This window comes from Phascolarctos cinereus, unplaced genomic scaffold (assembly GCF_003287225.1).
Source record: "Phascolarctos cinereus isolate Bilbo 61053 unplaced genomic scaffold, phaCin_HiC Scaffold_726;HRSCAF=1367, whole genome shotgun sequence".
Classification (NCBI taxonomy): domain Eukaryota; kingdom Metazoa; phylum Chordata; class Mammalia; order Diprotodontia; family Phascolarctidae; genus Phascolarctos; species Phascolarctos cinereus.
Window position 1 is genome coordinate 101,625,007 of NW_027556098.1, and position 19,845 is coordinate 101,644,851.

Consider the following 19,845-nt stretch of genomic DNA (forward strand, 5'->3'; position numbering starts at 1 on the left):
GGGCATTTTCTCGGGTTGTTCCCCATTCCTGGAATGTTCTCCCTTCTCTGCTCTACCTACTGACCTCTCTGGCTTTTTTAAAATGCTATCTTCTACAGGAAGCCCTTCTTGATCCCTCTTAATTCTGATGCCTTCCCTCTGTTAATTATTTCCTATTTATCCTATATATAGCTTGTTCTGTACGTATTTGTTTGCCTGTTGTCTCCCCTGTTGGATTGTAAGCTCTTGGAGGGCAAGGACTGTCTTTTGCCTCTTTAACAAAAGCACTTAACACAGTTTCTGACACATAGTAGGAGCTTAATAAATGTTTATTGATTGATACTAGATAGGGATATTGTTATTTTCATCAGTATTCTCATGTGCTCATTTTCAAATTTTTTTTTTACTGATTGCTCAATTGGTAGAATAATAGATATTCCAATTCTAGAACAATAAGGATTCCAGGAGAGGCAAGATGGCAAAGTAGATAGAAAGCTGGCCTCTGAGTCAGGAAGAGCTGAATGCAAGTCCTAGCTCTCCCACATACTGGTTGTATGACTCTGGACAAGTCAGTCAACCTCTCATAGTTCCCTGACAAGTCTGTGAGGCTTCAAGTTGTATAGCAGGTGGGATTGGTCTGGCTTGGTCAAGGACTATTCTCTATTGAGAGTCCCTTATACAAATTAATTCATAGGCTTCATCAAAAAAACAGAAAAAAAAATCCATTGATTCACTTGGCAATGGGCATAGGCTTATAGCTTTTTAAACAATTATTAATAATGGCTTTTGTTATTACGAGTTCTGAGGTTGGCTCTTCTAGTTCATCTTCAGAAGGTAAAAGGAAGCATGCTATTCATGGAGAGAAATGTATTAACATGTCACATACTTCGCAATTTTGCAGTTATTGATAATGATGATGATGATGGTCCTAGATAGCAGGGACTTCTAGAGTAGCACTAAATATTAGCAGAATGCTTAGAAAAGGCTTTTTCACTTGTACAAAGGTGGAATTCTGAAGCTGCAAGAGATTTATCAGAGGTCTAAAGAACGTTGGAATGAAAGCTGAGAAACCAGGGTATTAGTCCAGGCTTTTCAACTAGCTGTCATTCACATATCTGGGCCTTAGTCTCTTCATCTGCAACATGAAGAGATTACACTAGGCAACGTCTAAGATCCAATCCTAACATTCTGTGACTCTGAATAGACTTGGGTGGGGTGGGGTTAACTGGGAACCTGGCCACCACTGATAACATTATGAAAAAATGTGTCCCCTACTCCTGAACTGTTTTACAAATGAACTTTTGGAACACAACTCTTTTGTTAGCTGGGGACTCAGTGCATTGAGTTTTAAATAGTTTCTTTCTGTGTGAATTAATTACAGACACCCGAAAGTGGAAATGAAGAGCAGAGGAGTCAGGAATTGGCTCATATGGAAGAGGCCCGAATGGTGATACTAAATAACCTTGAGGAACTTGAAAAAAAGATTAAAGACCTCAATGATCAGATGGATGAATCTTCCAGAGAGGTAGGAAGCACATGAAATCATTTCTCTCCCTCTACTTACCTTCTCTCTTTTCTTTCTTTTCCTTTTTTTTGGGGGGGGTAGTGGCGGTAGTTAAAAGCTTTCTGTTGATTATTATGATCAAATTATGATAGCTGAATGAGGACACCAGCACAAACCATCATCAATTACACATTTATTGGGCCTCTACTATGTACAGAACAAGAATGCAGATATCTCTTAGTGAATCAACTGAGACAAAGATGCCAAGCTTTTATTTTTTAAATAAGTTTTATCCATTAACTTGCTTTTGTATAGTATATGATTTACCCTATAGAGTCCATTAGCTGAAATACCCATTTACATTTTGGTTTTGCTTAATAAATGATACCTATAATATCTAAGGGAGTAAGGAAGGTGCTTACTTGTCTTTTACTCATACCATCTTTGTTGGCAAACACTAGAAACTTTCCTACATTTGCCATTGCTTGGAATCCCATACTTTCACTCCAGGCTGTGTGCAATTTTCACTTTGACTTTAGTGAAGAGAGCCAAGAGGTATGCGTCTGCTCCCAAATTAGCTGGTGCTCAGTCTAGATACAAGAAGTTGATATAATATCCTATAAGTATGCTCTACTGTAGCCATTCCCAAGTGTGGCCATTGGACCCCTGGCATCCCTAAGACCCTTTCAGGGGATCCACAAGGTCAAAACCATTTTTATAATAATCCTAAGTGGTTGTTTTTACTATTAAAATACTCTTCTTTTGTACATTTATATAGCTGTGTAAAGCTGAATTTTCCTGATAGACTTCAGCCAAAACAACCTATCACAAAAGATTGAATGCAAAAGCAGATATGAGAATCCAGCTGTCTTCTGTTAAGGCAGATATTAAAGAGATTTGCAAAAACATGTCAAACAAATCATTTCTCACTAATTTTTTTTTATTTTGGAAGTTTTTTTTGTTTAAAAAATGTTGTTTATGTTAATATGTAATAGGTTTATTATTATTTTAAATGAATTAATAAGTATTCTAAAATTTTACCTTTTTAATTTCTAATACAGTAAATATTGATAGATATAACACACATGAACAAAAGCTCTTTGGGGTCCTCCATAATTTTAGAGAGTGTAATAGGGTCCTGAAATTAAAAAGACCCACTGTTCAAAGAGTAGGCAGAAGAAGTGTAAAGTAAGATTAAAGGAAGAGGAAAAATAGCTTTCTTAATAAAACTATGTTCAGGTCTCAGGACTTCCACATACCTGACCACATAGTTGAGACGGTAAGCTGGCTCAATCAAAATTTTCTTATTGGTTTGGTCTTGTAAATGCCCCTACAATGGTCAGATAAAAACGCATTGACTCTGGAGTTGAGGACCTGGATTCATATCTAATGTTTACCACTGCTATGTCTTTGGGCAAATGATCACCTTCCTAGACCTCAGTTTTCTTATCCTGTAAAATAAGGGGGGGGTTGAACTATATACCTTTGAGGTTCTTGTCAGCTCTACATCTATGATCTTATGCTTTGAAAGAGACACTCTGAAAAATGTTTTGTGTTCTCAGGGAGATATGGAATTTGCCCTTCTGGATGGTGAACAGAAAGCAGAATCAGCCGAACTTATGAAAGAAAAGGAGATATTGGACCATCTAAATAGGAAGATAGCAGAGCTTGAAAAGACCATTATTGGGAAAAGACCAAGGTAAAAGCACAGCAAACCAAAGGCACTTTAAATGATTCTAATACTGATCAATTGCATTTTTTTTTCTTATGGATATATCTCTCTGTATTTTATTAAACTTGACATTTTGAATAGTTTCCCATTCACTAAAATGTTAACAATGGATGCATTACCTCTTGACTTCCATTATTTCGGTATGATTGGTCACATTCTTAGAATGGCAGTACTATAGACCAAAGGGATAATATGGGATGGTTTGGGTCAAATGATGAGGTAGTGTTGCAATTGGAGTGAGTTATCCATCTATCCAAGAGCAAAGACACAGGTGGTTTACTAGCTGGCTCTCATAAGAATCTGTTGTTCCTTCAGAATGATTAACTTTTTTTGTTTCTTTGGAATCCAAATAGTAGACATGTTGTTTGGTGTAATTCCCTATTGTTGATATTTCACTTTTAGGACTTAAAATTGTACAACTGTGGATCTCATTTTTCAGTTTGTTTGTTTGTTTGTTTTTAAGATGGGTGTTTGTCTTAGTACAGTGGCATTAACTGCAGGTGTGTTGATCTTGGCAAACATGCCTAAGTTGTTCCTGGGCACCCTCCCCCAATATTAAGTGGGGAATGTGAAAATCCAATGAGAGCCATGGCAATAGGTGAGAGATACCCTTGATGCACTGGTTGGAGATTTTACTGAAAAAGGTTGCTCATAAGCAGTGTAGGTCCCAAACTGGAGGGAGCACAACACAGCCACTACCTTGTCATGATTCAGGGGTTGCAGATTATCCAGGCCCTTCATTTGTCCTACTTTGTCCTGTTCACCTTTAGAGCCATTAGAAGAGAGAAATGAGGCAAAGAAAGGAAGACTTCTTTCTCTTTCACACACTCACCTCCCCCCCCTCGCCCCTCACAACATAATCAGACTGTATATATATCCTAATGTTTGATTGGAGGAGAGAAAATAAAGGAAAGTCTAATGTGTGTATATGTGCACACACATGCAGATGTGTGGATGTCTAGCTATCTCCACCTGCATGTCTTAGTGACATCCTAAACTCAATATCCACAGACCAAACTTATCACCACTGTAAGACCCAGTCTTGTTCTTATTTTTAAAAAATTATAAAATTTATATTTTCACATAAAATATATAACTATATTGTATTACAAATAATTATCAATTACTATACTATATTTTCTATTTTAATTATCTATTTTATAATATATTTAATGTATACTGTATATATATATATAATTTGAATTTTATACTTATACATTTTAATCACATAATTATTTTTAATTATAATTATTTAAAAATGTATAATTATATAAGAAAAAATATTCTATTAAAATTTATCTAGAACAATTTTTATTTCATTCTATGGCATTACTATCCTTTGAGTTACCCAGGTTTGAAACTATGACTCCTCCCTTTCCTTAATCTCTCACATCCAAGGCTATCTCTTCTGCTCCACAAGTCCTCTCATATTTGTCCCCTTCTCTCCACTCACACTGCCACCACTCTAAATTAGACCTTCATCTCCTCCTGCCCACTAAGTAGTCTCTTCCCTCTCCAATTCATCTTTCACATAGCTGCCAAAATAATCTCCCTAATGAATGGATATGACTGTCACTTTCCTGCTTGAAAAACTTCCATTGACTCCCTTTTGCCACTAAGATAATTTAAACTTCCCACAAGTTGGTTCCAGTCTACCTTATTTCACATTGTTACCTGTCATATACTCTTCTGTTCCAGTAAAACTGGACCTCTCTCAGTTGGCCAATCTTGTTCGTCCCTTTCCCACCTATATTTATTTACTCAGACAACCCCTCCCCATTTCTCCTTTCCCTCTCTCTGCTGAAATCTTTCTTTTTTCAAGGTTCAACTCAATGGATACTATCACCTGTATCCCCTTGGACAGGTCTCTTAACCTCTCTGGACTTCAAGGTTATTATCTGAAAAAATGAGCAGTTGGACCAAATGATCTCAGAGATCCCTTCACTCTAAACCTATGTTCCTTTGGCCTCTTCCATGAAGTCCCCCAGCTGACCCCTGCACCACTCACCCCTCTCCACATGTCAGGTAAATGTGCCCTATGCTTCAGTTTTCTCAGAGAATTTGAACTCTTCTTCTCCTTTATACTTACCTCACTCTTCTCCCCTTGTGTCACACTTATTTGCTTACCTGTTTGCCCTCATTAGATTCTCCACATTGTAAGGGTCCTAAATCCTTGTATCCTCATCCCATAACACATACCTTGTTTAAAGAAGGCACTTTATAAATTATTATTATCAAATTACATAATGTCATTTAATAAATTTCTAAGCCTTAAAGCACTAAATAAATGCCACTTATTATTTTAGAGAGGCCATATTTTGAGTACAGGAGTTGGAGTCAAAAGAGATTTGGTTTCAGTCCCAGTTCTGCTACTTACCTAGTGACTATTGGCCAGTCATCTAACCTCTCTGGGACTCAGTTTCCTTATTTGTAAAATGGGAATAATAATGCTTGTACTTCTACCTCACCAGATCAAATGTTAAAAAAAAAGAATTTAAAGTCCTTTGCAAAGCTATGTAAATGTCATTTCTTGTTGCTGAATCAAATATAGATTGGGCAGGTATGTATGTACATATTGTGTATATGTATAAATATTTACAAATAAGCTTGTGCATATATATCTATATAATACATGCATTTGTATTCATATATCACATATATTATACAATAAGCAAGTAGTTATAACATCTATGTACTATGTATAAATTGTGTAGTATTAGAGCTCTGGAAGAGATATTACAGATTATATATTCATCTTAAAAATAAGGCAACTAAGGCATGAAAAAGTTGAATGATTTGCCCAAGTTAATTGTTGTGAAAATTAAATAAGAGTGCATGTTTTGTAAATCATGTTGGTGAGCCATTTTTGTCATGTCCAATTCTTTGTGACCCCATTTGGAGTTTTCTTGGCAAAGAGAGCTGTTTGCCATTTCCTTCTCCAGCTTATTTTACAGATGAGGAAACTGAGGCAAACAAGGTTAAATGACTCACTCAAGGTCTCACAGTAAGTGAGATTTGAACTCAGGAAGATGAGTCTTCCTGACTCCAGGCCTGGTGTTCTATCTATTGCACCACCAAAAAATCATACAATGTTATATAAATGAAAGGCATTAAGCCCCTTAGTCCATTGATGGCAGACCCAACCCCCAGCATTCCCTTCGGATACCTTTCTTTATACTCTAAAGCCTCTTCCAATTCTTTATATCCCTATATGTATGCAAGTTATTATATATGAATGTTGTGTGATATGTATTATATGTATATATAAGACAGATACATAAAAAGTTTACATAGCCATAAAGAGATACAGATACAAACATACATACACACCAACTTTAATCCTTCTTTTCACTCTCCTCTGCTGGTCAAAAACTGGCAAAAGCATTCATAGAACTTTGTAAATGCAAGGATATATTTTTGATTCACCAAAGTATCCTAAGTCAGTCCTTGAAATCCAGTATCCTGTGCTAACTAGTCACACATGCAACTTAGTTAAATAGCATGATGAAATGTCTAACATGGTAAGCATCATCATCTACATGTAATAGGATGTTCCAATTCTCTGATGCCATGGTTCCTTATATTTGTTTCTTCATAGTTGCTGGAAGTATTTCACAGGTTTGTTCTTCATTTTTTGGAATTCTTGGTTATTTCTCCTTTGAGTTATTTGACTCAGTTAGCCTCCCTTTTTGCGTAATGTTGTTTGAAAGGTAATTTTGAGCAAGAGATGGAGACTCATGAAAGGAACAAAAGAGAGTCTTAGACTTAGAACTACTAAGACTGGAGGACTCCCCTGCTTTGGGAGAGAATCCAATTGCGAAGTCCTAGAAACCCAGAACTTGAAACCCCACAATATGTGATGTTTTTCTGTTTACCTGTCTTATGGTTTTGCCAGACTTTCCAGTACTTGTTGGCTAAGACTAAATCAAACGCAGCTATTGCTACTTTGGGCCGGCTAGGTGACACAGTGGATAGACTGACGGGCCTGAAGTCAGCAAGACTCATTTTCCTGAGTTCAAATCCAACCTCAGGTGTATGACCCTGGGCAAATCATGTAACCCTGATTGCCTTAGTTTCCTCATCTACAAAATGAGCTAGAGAAGAAAATGACAAATGCCTCCAGCATCTTTGCCAAGAAAATCCCAAAGAAGGTCACAGAGTCAGAAACGACTGGAAATGACTGAACAACAACAATTATCAGTTCATGCCATCTGGATGTTTTTTGTTTTTTTGTTTTTTAACTCTGACCAGGAAATGTGTGACCAAGGAAAGTATTACATCTTGAAGAAGCCAGTAAGGCTTATAGGGCTTCTTTCCACACCTTCCCTAAGATGTTTTAAGATGCTATGAAAGCAAAACAAAATAAAACAAAAACAAAAACTGAGGGCTTTATAGGATGAGAATATACCCACATTTAAATCAACCAGCTTAGCTTTTTTATCTTAAGAAAAAACACATAAACAAGAAATCAGAAAGTCTTCTAGAGTCTGGGTTACTTAGAATGACTTTTTTTTTTGGTGAGGCAATCAGGGTTAAGAGACTTGCCCAAGGTCATACAGTTAGTAAGTGGCAAGTGTCTGAGGCCAAATTTGAACTCAGGTCCTCCTGACTCCAAGGCTGGAGCTTCATCCACTATGCCACCCAGTTGCCCCACTTAGAATGACTTCTAAAGAATGTGTGATTCTCATGAGATAAACTCATGGGTAACCTGATGTTTTTGGGTTAGTCAATATATGCATGTCTATAGTGTTCCTGTGCCTGATAAAAACTTCAGCAGCTTTCAAAACTAGGTCTATATGTTAAGCCCTTAAGAAGTGATTACAACTTCACTCAAAAAAATACCAAAAAAGTTGAAGGAGAAACATATATGTATAAGGATCAAGAGAAGACGTTCAGATTTGGCAACTGATGGAGTTACCAATTCATTGGTAACTTTGAAGAGAGAGGTTACATTTGAATGAGGAGGTTGGAAGCTAAATTTCAGAGTAGAGAAATGAGAGGAAAGTAAGTATAGGCCATGAATGTCTACAGCTTTTTCTAGGAACTTGCCTGAGAAAAAGAAGAGAAATATAAGATCACAGTTTTTCTGAAAGGATGATAGGGTCTAATAAAGGCATTTTAAGGATAAGGAAACTTGGGCATGTTTGATGGCAGTAAGGAAGGAACCCAATAGCTAGGGAGAGCTTGAAGATTAGAGAGAGATGACATGATTGAGGGGACAATCTGCTGGAGATGAAAGTAGATGGGATCAAGTGCACATTGAGAGATTTTGGCATTGGCAAGGGAAAGGTCCATTTCATCATCAGAAACTGGAGTGTGGGGGCCAAGAAGAAGAGAGGATGAGAGATCCTATCAAAGTATTTTGTGATGAAGATAAAGCAAGAAATAGGAGCTCAGGGCAAACATTCTCAATTTTCTGAGCCAAGTAAGAGGTATGATGCTCAACTGAGACATTAGGTTGAGGGAGAGTTACCAGAAGCTTGAGGAGAAAAGAGAGGAAGTTTGAAAAACCTCTCTTGAGAGTGAGATCGACCATAAAGGAGAATAAAAGCACTGCCTTGTACATTTCTACCCACCATCCAGCATGTAAAAAAGATTTTAGTTCTGTTGCAGATAGGCTGATAATGTTACTTCATTTTTAGATACACATCCATTATCTTACTTTCCACTGTATAGTTCAGGAATGAAATATTTCTTACCAGGACTGGAGAACCTTCAGCCTCGAGGCCACATGTGGCCTTCTAGGTCCTTGGGTGTGGCCTTTTGACTGAGTCCAAGTTTTACAGAACAAATCCTTTTATTAAGGGGATTTGTTCTGTGAAGTATGGATTCAGTCCAAGGGCTGCACTTGAGGATCTAGACGGCCACATGTGGCCTTGAGGCTGAAGGTTCGCCACCTCTGTATAACCTGAGTGGCAGAGTTCTGTCTGTATAAACCCAGAATAAATTAAAGGATGTTTCTGGGTATGTTATTTAGAATTTCACCTGTTTTTGTTTTTTTTTACTTAGACAATGGGGTTAAGTGACTTGCCCAGGGTTGCACAGCTTGTAAGTGTCAAGTGTCTGAGTCCGGATTTGAACTCAGGTCCTCTTGACTCCAAGGCTGGAGCTCTATTCACTGTGCCACCTAGCTGCTTCCCCCTCCCCTTTTCTTTTTTTTCTTTTTTCTTTGTGCTTCCAGGTAAGTCTTTCTTAATAGTGGAAGCATTTAGCCAAATTTCAGACAAGTAACTAACTATATGTAGAAAATTTTTTTCTGTTTTTTTTTAGTACAGCTGTAGTTATCTGCTCCACTGTGAGATGTATGTGCTGACTTGCTTTTTTTTATTATTAGAATAGAATATCATGGGGCAGCTAGGTGGTACATTACATAAAATGCCAGGCCTGGAGTCAGGAATCACTCATCTTCCTGAGTTCAAATACAGCTTCAGACACTTACTGTGTCACCCTGTGCAAGTTACTTAACCCTGTTTTCCTCGGTTTCCTTCAACTGAGATGTTGAAGGAAATGGCAAACCACTCCAGAATCTTTGCCAAGAATATCCCAAACAGGTTCATGAAGAGCTGGACGTGACTAAACAACAATTACAAAAGAGTAGAACAATGTGTAAATCTGAAAGATTTGGGCTTTTTTTGCTCTTTAGATCACGTTTCCCTTTCCACATGCCTGTTATAATAATAGCTGGCCTTTATAGAGAGTTTTAAGTTTGCAGAGTGCTTTACATAAGTTATTTCCCTCGATCCTCACAACAACTCCTAATGTAAGTGCTATTGTTATCATTCTCATTTTATAGATGAAGAAACTTGAGATTAGGAGATGTGAAATGAATTGCCCAGAATCATACAACTCCAAGTCTTTAGTTCTATGTGTGTCAGATGTACAGCCCGGGGTCACAAGGCTCCTCAGTCCTGCAAAACCAAATTAAAATGCAATTAGAGAATATTTAACAAAATAAATAAAAATGCAATCAAACATTGTTTAAACTTAATATGCAGCCCACAGGGATCCTTATGCACAGACTAGTGGCCACATTTAGATTTGAGTTTGACACCATTGTACTATACCATCCAGCTGCCTCTACCTCTAGCTTTTGTCTATGTAATTTGTGGCCCAAGCTTACCAAAAGCTTTCAAGATACTCCTGGCACAGTAGATAGTGCACCAGCCCTGGAGTCAAGAGGACCTGAGTGCAAATCCAGCCTCAGAGACTTGACACTTACTAGCTCTGTGACCCTAGGCAAGTCACTTAATCCTGACTGCCTCGCCAAAAAAAAATAAATAAATTTTGGGGCAGCTAGGTGGCTCAGTGAATAGAGCTCTGGCTTTGGAGTCAGGAGGACCTGAGTTCAAATCCAACCTCAGACACTTAATGTTTACTAGTTGTGTGACCCTGGGCAAGTCACTTAACCCTGAGTGTCTCACCAAAAAAAAAAAAGATACTGCTGTTTAGTTGAACTTGAACACTGATAAGACATCCTTTATGCTGACCCCAGATTTTACAAAGGCAGGTACCAGTGAATCAGGGTGATTCCAAGCCTAGTAGGAAGGTGGCCTGCTTTTGGTGGCTATTTAACTTATTCCCCTTTGGTGACAGAAGAAAGTTTTGGGTATAGTTTCCCATAACTGGTTTGGAAAGCCAGATTTTATTTTTTTGTAGATCTTGTGTTATTTAAGGTTTTCTAGTGCTTATCTTGGAGTGTCATCAAATAGATTAAGATACTGTTTATATATGCAGCCAGGCCCAAGTATAGACAGTGGCTTACACCATATGGGCCTGCCTTTAAGTTTACATTCTAAAACGTGGGCAGACATATTAAGGATGCCTAGATTAAGAAACCAATATTGAATTAATACACAAGGAAGTGTAGTATTTACATTGTATACAAGCAAGAAGTACTAGTTCATTCAAGTGAGGGAGTATGGTGCTGGGGCTTTGCATGTTTGGATGCGGGGCACATTGCCAGCTTTCTCCCAGGTATTCAGGGAAAGTTTCTGGTGGTGTCAGAAGCTATTTGAATGTTAAAGATCAATCTTGGTGATGTGCAGTAGGGAGGTCTCTCCAGATAGAGAAGGATCAGAGTCAGAGGGGCCTCCTCTCTGTTGCTGTCACATTGTAATCCAATGGACTAGAGGGTGTGTCCCTGTTTTCTTTATGTTTTTTACAATATTCTGAAACCTTATAGAGAGAGCATTTTGATAAAATCCTCAAGTATGCTCAAATGGATCCATAATTGCATCGATGTGGATACCCTCTCCAACAATATACGTTATAATCCTTTGAAAGCCATACGTCCTCTGCAACTCTTACACATGTCCTTCTAGAAATTCACCACAGAGGCCCCAGCCAACATGCACTTTCTCTTGCCTTTACAAGGATACCAGAAGAATGCATGCACTGGCCATCACTATTCCTTCCTCTATCTATATGACCTAGCCATCTTCCTTTTTCGCTCATGTGTTTTTTTGAGGAAACTAGGTGGTATAGAGGATAAATTCCTGAACTTAGAGTCAGGAAGACCCGAGTTTGAATCCTGCCTCAGGCATCTGAAAGAGCTCATTAATCTATTAAAAATCTGTATGCCTACAACCTATATGCTGTTTTCCAGCTACGTAAACATTTTAGGAGAATAGGGGCAACTAGGTGACGCAGTGGGATAGGGCTTCGGCCTTGGAGTCAGGAGGACCTGAGTTCAAATGCGGACTCAGACCCTTGACACTTACTAGCTATGTGACCCTGGGCAAGTCACTTAACCTCAATTGCCTCACCAAAAAAAAAATTAGGGGAGTAATCTAAATACACCACACATTGGGTAATCCTTAATGTAGTTACTGAACAGAAAAAGGCTGGGTTTTTCCGATCAAGATTCCACAATAGATCATCTCTATACAATCACACAATTGACTGAAGGTTATAAAAAATACAAAATCCTGCTGGGCCTATTGTTTATGGACCATAAAAAAATTTATTCTGCAGAGCAAAATGCTACTTAAAGGATTTCTTCATGAAAACAAGAAGAAGAAAAAAAATGGACTCAAATGTAAAAAAAAAATTATAGCAGCTCTTCTTTTTGTTGCAAGGAACTGGAAACAAAGGGGACACCCATTAATTGGGGAATGGATGGACAAATAATGGTATAAGAATGTACACCATGAGACCTGATGAAAGAGGCAGTTACAGAGAAACCTGGGAAGACTCATAAGAGCTGATTCAGAGTAAAATGAGCAGAACCCAGGAACACTTTATACCATAGAAACTACAACATCAAAACAAACAACTTGAAATACTTAAGAACTTTGATTAATGCAATGATAAACCATGACTCCGGAGGATAATGAAGCCAGCTATCTAATGCCTTGTAGAGTGAGACATGCATTTTTGGACATGGCCAATATGTGGATTTGTTTTATTTGACTGTGCATATTCGTTAGAAGGATTCGGTTTTTCTGGGTTTTCTTTAAGGGGATGGGGAGAGAGAAATGTGTGGGGTAGAAGAGGTTAGCAAAAGTATTGCCCCCCAAAAAAAAAGAAAATAAAAAGAAAAGGAGGGCATTGAAGCATTTAAAAGAAAATACACAGAAGAGAACAGAAGGAATTTCAGAAGGTTACACAGACAAGAAGCACAGCTTTAAAAGTAATTTGTATAATTAATTACATACTCATAAAAAAACCCTAAACTGTATATAATAGATTTATGATTTCATGTAGTGATTTTTGGGGTTATATTTTGTGTATGATAATGATCTTTTTAATGTGTGTAAAGATGATTTTCTTTAAGGGGAAAAATAATGGAAAGTAAAGTGATGGTAATAGCATTCATTTCCAGGGAAATGACCTTTGCCCAAATGCTTTTTCCTTCAAAGAGAGTTAGAATAGATGTGTTTATTTAATTGTTTTCATTTTTTTAATCTTATTTTAGTATTTATGTTGTTTTAAAAAAATGATCAAAGGCCATAAGTCTCAAATGTTACTCTGTTTTATCTCACATATGGAAAATGATATTTCCTGCTCTAATCACCTCTTTAAACTGAGCTGCACAACTGCAAGAACTTCCTGAACTATAAATAGAAGAGAGAAATATTATTTCCTTATTGGCTCAACATCTCTACCTGAGCCATTTCTTGGAGTGGTATTCTGTCTTCTGTGACTTGGGTAGCTGTTCACTCGCCACTCACTCTGTTCTTCTGACCCCATTTTTCCTTTTTGCATCCTTCTGACAGCCTATTGCTTTGGGCTCCAAGAAATTGGCTGATATTTACTGAGTAAAGCCATAGATAGGGAAGATGTACCTGCTTTCTTCCTTCTCCTAGCTACCCCTTTGTCTGCAGTTGCAAAGGCCTTGAGTCTTCTCAGAAAGAAGCCCTTATATAAATATAAGGTATTATTCTTTTTATTTACTATGTTTGTGTTTTTACTTGTAAGCTGTGGTCACCAAGATATGAAGGGTTTTTTTTATGGTGACAATAATTTACTTGCAAACCAGGACCACCATGAATTTTAAGTAGTATTGTTTTTTAAATGAATAAAAGTTTAAACTCACAAAATGCTAGTTCTTCATATAAATGGTGCTTGAGTTAAATCTGTGGTGGAGGGTCTATTCTTTATCTTTTTTGCCTCTCTGCCACAAATAAGCTTGACAATAAAGTGTTAATAGAGATACAGTTAGAAAGAAATTGTTAGATGAAATCTATCTGCCATTAAGGTAGAGCAGGCGATGGTCCCAAGTTAGAGGAAATGGCATTTTATCCTAGACACAAGGCCAAAGAGTCTATTATCTTTAAAAAAATTTTTTTTTAATTACAATCTGAAAAGTCGCAAGCTGAAGCCAGCTTGCATTGTCAAGTTAATGTTCCTGGTGAGTAAATGCTTCTATCTTTTGTTACTACTAGAAGTTACAGCTATCATTAAATCATTTGGAGGCATAGGGTCATTTAGGTTAAAATTTAGTATTTATGAAGAATATTACAAAGCAGCTTTCCTTGTGACCGATATGTTAGAATTTGGTTCCCAGACCCATCTGAGACTGGAACACTTCGAATTTCCAGGGGTTGGAATTATCTTGTTTGATTTCTGCAAAAATAGAGCATTGATGCAAAATAGTGCCCACTATTTAGTGTCTTGTCTTTAATCAATCAGTCTTAAATTCAAAAGGTGGCTATGCAGACAGATTAAACAAAACTACCTTTTTATCAGGAAAAACTTTAGAATGAGAATATCCTCCGGAGAATGAAAGAGAAAACCAATGCAGTATCTTTCTCATTCCAAATCTTAGAATTATGTGACACATACAGATCAGTTCTAGTAATTTATGTGAAGGTATAGCAGGGAGGTACAAGGCAAGGAAAAAAAATAATTTCTGGGTAATGAGATCTAATGCAAATTTGTATCATTTTATGGTTTAAAGAAGGAAGATTTAAGAAACGGAAAATAGAAAGGCTGTCAATTTGTAAGATCGAAATCAAGTGAAGGTTATTCTATTTCCCAAGACTTAAGGAACGGGAATTTTTTACATAGACTGAAATGTTGTTTGGAGAAAAACGGCATCAATTCTTCTCTGAAAATGTCATGGTTACTGACGGATTGGCTTATAAAGTCTGAATTTGCAAAAAACCAAAAACCCAAACCCCCAAAACAAAAACAAAATACAACCTTATAAACATTTATGTCTGTATTTTCCCTTTAAGACAAACTTCAAGATTTTGTGTGTTTGTGTGTGTGTGTGTGTGTGTGCACACGCGCGTGTATTTAAGAAATTTTAAAAGGAATTGTTGCATAAATCCAAATCCAAATTTCAAAAAATATCCTGCTATTAAGAGAGGCAGTATCACAGCAGATAACAAAGTAGCTTAGAATCATAAAACTTCTAGGTTCAAGTCCTAACTATGGAACATATTGGGTTTGTGACGTACAGTATACATCATTTAACCTCTCAGCTCTCTAGGAAACCCTCTAAGACTCTAAATTGTAGAAAATTTGCAGACCTGCCTTGGCAAAAGGTATTTCCTTACCTGGGACAGCCTTATACCAAGATCACAGTTCAATCCCTATCCTTATTAATATCATTGTGTCTCTAAGCTATTATAACATTTATTTTATTTAAAAAAGCTAAAATATTTTTCAAGTATAATTAAGAGAATTTGAATTTCAGTAGTGGTAGCCCCCTTATAGTGACATCTTATAGTTTGATTCTATTTATATGGTCTTCATGCAGTTTTAAGATTATTAAAGCTTAAGAAGTTTTAAGTTAGTAGCATTTAAAAATTTTTATATTTAACCTACTAAAGCTTAAAATGTCACTAAGACTTTTGGGACATCCAATATATTTAGTCCTCCAGTCATATATTTAGAGACTATTACACTTTTTTCTTTTCAGAGACAGTGAAACACTAAGAGGGTAAGTTGTTAAAGGGCTCTGGACCCTTTAATGCTAATGATGCTCTGAGTACTTCTGACACTGAGAGTGAGAGCAAGAGTAATGCTGAGTAGCCCAGGCCTAGATATTGGTTAGTTGTGTCTATGCATCCAATGAGGGGAAAGAGATTAAGGCAAACCCCAGCATACTGAAAGTGGTTTCTTCCCCTCACTTCCTAAAAAAGTTATTAATGGTGCTTTGTGGTATCAACCAAAGGCAGCATCATGACATCAACCCACATCAAGCATGACTAGGATGGGAAAGGAAGTGGTGATATTTTCCTTTCCATCTTTTATTCTCCTCATTTTATTAGCCATTCATTCATTCAATTCATTCAACATTCATTTGTTTACTGTGTGCCAACCACTGTTCCGATCACAAAGACAAAATCATAATTGGCTTTCTTCTGGTAGCTGGGTTTCTGATGTTTGATAGCACCATAAATTTTTGAGTCGTATCCACCTTCATAGTCAGTCTCACACTTTCACTTTTCTGTCTTCTGATGTGGATGCCATCTGATTTCTCACCTTCTCAGCCTTGCAGAAAAGTAACAGAAATTAATTTGTCTACTAATACTTTCTACTAGTTCTCTTGCCACTTGACTGGTGTAAGCTGGTGTGACTGCTGAGGTGGAAATAGCATTGGATTTAGAGTTGGAATACCTGCTTTCAAATCCTGGCTGTTCTCCTGATTACCTGATATCAAAGCATGACCTTGGGTAAATCACTTCCCATTCCTCGGTCTGAATTTATTTATATCTAAAATGAAGACATTGAACTAGATGAGGGATTTTTAACTTTTCTTGTGTCAGCTGCTTTTTTGGCTGTAGGTGAAGCCTGTGGACCCCTTTCTCAGAATGTTTTTAAATGCATACAATAAAATATATAAGTTTACCAAGGAAACCAACTCTACTGAAATGCAGTTATCAGAATATTTTTTAAAAGTTGATGGACCCCAGATTAAGAACCCCATGAACCAAGTTATCTCTAAGGTCTTTTCTAGCTTAAGATTCTCTGCATGAGACAAAGAATCACTTTTCTTTCTCGTAAGCTGGGTCTGAAAAATTGCTTGAACTATTTCAAACCTTTAACTTATGAAACGAATAATTTTCTTAAAGATACACAAGTGGCATGAACAAATTAAAAGAATTTCTAAAATAATACAATTTAAATGCAGAGTATTTGCTGCTTGTTCCCTGAGAGAATCCAGCTTCAGTCAGGAATGTGGTATAAATTCCTTTGTCTTTCAAGCTTGTAGCACATAGGTGAGTGGTTCTTCGCAAAGTTGCCTTATTTTGTCTTCATTTCCTGTGGGGTTTTTTTGTTGACTGACTATAGACTAATGGGCCTGTTGATACCACTGCCTTTTTAAAAGATGGGCAGCATACCTGTTATCTACTAGCAGGTAGGAGGAGGTAAGGAAAGGAAGGGGGCAGGGCGGGGTGAGGCTAGTGATGATCAGATTGCGCTAAATTTAGGAATGAAAACACAACTGAATCGAAGGTGTATGATTCCACCTTGTAGTTACCTTTATGCTGCTTTGTCCCAGTGACTAATACAACCGTCTGTTTCTACTCCCACAAGCTGTCTGGTTCATCTTTTTTACTTGTCATCTGCACTGGTAATGATTGCTCACTCTTGGTTGGGTGTTTAAGGTAATTCTATTCTTCTATTTTCTGAACTTCAGGAGAAGGTAAAGCTTGATGCTGAGAGGGAAAAACTAGAGAGGCTGCAGGAAATATACTCCGAGCAGAAGACCCAGCTTGACAATTGCCCTGAGTCCATGAGGGAACAATTACAGCAGCAACTGAAGAGGGTCAGTAGCAATCAGGAATGCACCATTTAATTTTTTTCAAATTTTTCTTTTTCTCTTTTTTTGGAAAAAAAAACTATCAAATCCCCTTTCTGTTTTTTTAACTGTCCACTTTCCTCTCACTCATGTAGATCAGATAGCACAAAATTTGTCCTTAGCTGCCTGCTGGTTTAATGAATACATCATTGGAGTGCATGGTGACCATGACAATAGAGCTTTTAAGGAGCTAAAATGAAACTCATGAAACACTCATGAGCCTCCCCCCCCACCGCCCTCGCCAAAGGAAAAAAAAAAAAGGACCTGCCTTTTCGATTAGTGTGTCTTAGCTTAGAAGGCAAAAGTGTATTTGAGCTGAGGCATCGAGTAAAAGCATCTCCCTGTGTCAGCTTTAGCTTAGGACTCACAGCTGTTCAGGAGTTGTAACTGATATCTGGCATTCCAGCATTGAAATTAACGAGCATTAATAATTGACACTATTCCCTGGGTTTCCTGTTTGCTGTCTAGTGATTGTTGTTTGCTATGTTGGCTGTTTAATGTTTTTCTAAGCTTGCTTTTTAATCTGTCCCCAAAGTAGCCATTTTTCAGACTGTTTTATCTTTCACCTCTGTTTTGATGTTTATTTCTTTTCTTTCAGCTTTCTAGTGACATGACACTGAAATCATTATCATCTAAGCCACACCCCAGGGTATATGGTATTACTCAGTGCCCTCAAACTGTATTATTAGCTGTTATTTGCTTGAAAAAAAATCTTAATGAACCATAGAAATGTCTCGTCTTAACTTGTATGGGCTGAAACTTTATTCCATGGATACTGTGTTGTCCCAGAGTTCATTCATCTGTTCGTTCATTTATGAAATTCCTATTTTGTGCCAGACACTGTGTTTCAGTGCTGAGAAAACAAAGAAAAAATGAGAATAGCTCTCAAAGGGCTTGCATTCTACTGAGCCAGATTTATACAGATGAAAATGAAATTAGATGTCCCACCCCGTTTCACAAATGTGTCCCCAGAATTTAAACTTTTATAGCAACATGAATGCCAGATTTTGTTTTCCATAAAGAACAGCTTAAATTAAAATATTGGGGAAAATACATTAATTGTCTTGAAAGCAAAATTACTATGTAAGGAGATTTAGCCCCAGAGGAGTGGGCTTTAATGAGTGAAAAATAATTCTAATTTATTCATTTCATCACATTCTTCCCTTTTTAGAGAGTTACAAAGTGAACCATTGTAAGACAGCAGCTCTTGGAGGATTTCTTAAAAGGCTGGGTTTTTTTTAAACAATATATGAACTTTTATCATTAATTTAAATCATTTGCCCCTTGGAATATAGTAAAGAAATCTTTCAGTGACATGTAATTTGATATTACAGTTGAGAGCTTCCTGATTTTTTAAAGGCATTCATTTCAAATATCTTGAAATGCTAAATGAAGATGATAATATCTACTGCTTTTACCAGTGTTGTTCCAAATAAATTCAAAAATTAATTTGCCCTCCCTAGCCAATTATTGTGGAGAGTTGGATATAAACCAGTAAGTTGCAACTTTACCTATGTGTCAGTACTGCCATTCTTAGGACAAAGTTGTGTTAAAAATACTCAAAAAAATATTGCCTAAAACTTAGAAAATAAGATTTGTGAAGGTATTTTGTTCCGCTTATCTGTTAGTGTTAGGCCCTAAGATTCTTAGTCTCTTTTTTAGTTAAACAAAATAGTTTGGGAAACATATTTCTGCTTATTCATTACTTCTCAGAAATGTTTTTTCCCCCAAGATTGTATACAGACAATGCTGTCATTGCGCTAGAAATTCCTTATTTAAGATCAGTAAATATGTATTGCTATGTACATTTTACTCCCTCTTTTTAATTTCTTAATCTTTCTACTCCATTGTCTAGTTGTTTTCTTATTCTGCATAAACACTGGTTTCAGCTAATACTTTATCAAGTCCATTGATGTGAATATAAAGTTGATATAAATAATTATTGCTCATTTTACTCTGGGCTCTATATAATGTCTCATAAACTTTTTTTTCAAGTGTTCTAAGGGGTTTTGATTACAGAGAAAGGAAATGAATGCAGATGACCTAATTCTGCATCATACAAAGCCCAAGACTCCTTTCCTTTCCCACAAAGCAGTAATGTGAAATTCTTGACATAAAGGCCCTTTCCTTGAAAGAGATAACTGACAGAAGTGTGATAAACCCCCTGTCTCCCTGTTATCAAGGGGTGCCTTAAAATTGTTGTTCTTCTATAGTCACCCTTCACCAGCCTCTTTGACTTAAACAGTAGGGTAGCTCACTTTGTAATAATTCATTTATGCTAGAGACTTCCTGGATTAGCACAAGCCCATCTCCCTTCCAGCTTCAAATACCTCAAAATACTACTGAAATAAAATCTCTTACCCCAGGGCCTTT

The 19,845-nt window shown here is 36.9% G+C and overlaps 1 protein-coding gene across 1 annotated transcript in view; it reads left to right on the forward strand.

Moving 5' to 3' along the window:
- Positions 1-19,845, forward strand: part of PHLDB2 (pleckstrin homology like domain family B member 2) — a 118,498-nt gene that overhangs the window by 28,890 nt on the left and 69,763 nt on the right. Inside the window, exons 3-4 of the mRNA XM_021007107.2 lie at positions 1,361-1,504; positions 3,046-3,177. Coding sequence (XP_020862766.1) covers positions 1,361-1,504; positions 3,046-3,177 — 276 coding nt within the window. The remainder of the gene's footprint in view (positions 1-1,360; positions 1,505-3,045; positions 3,178-19,845) is intronic.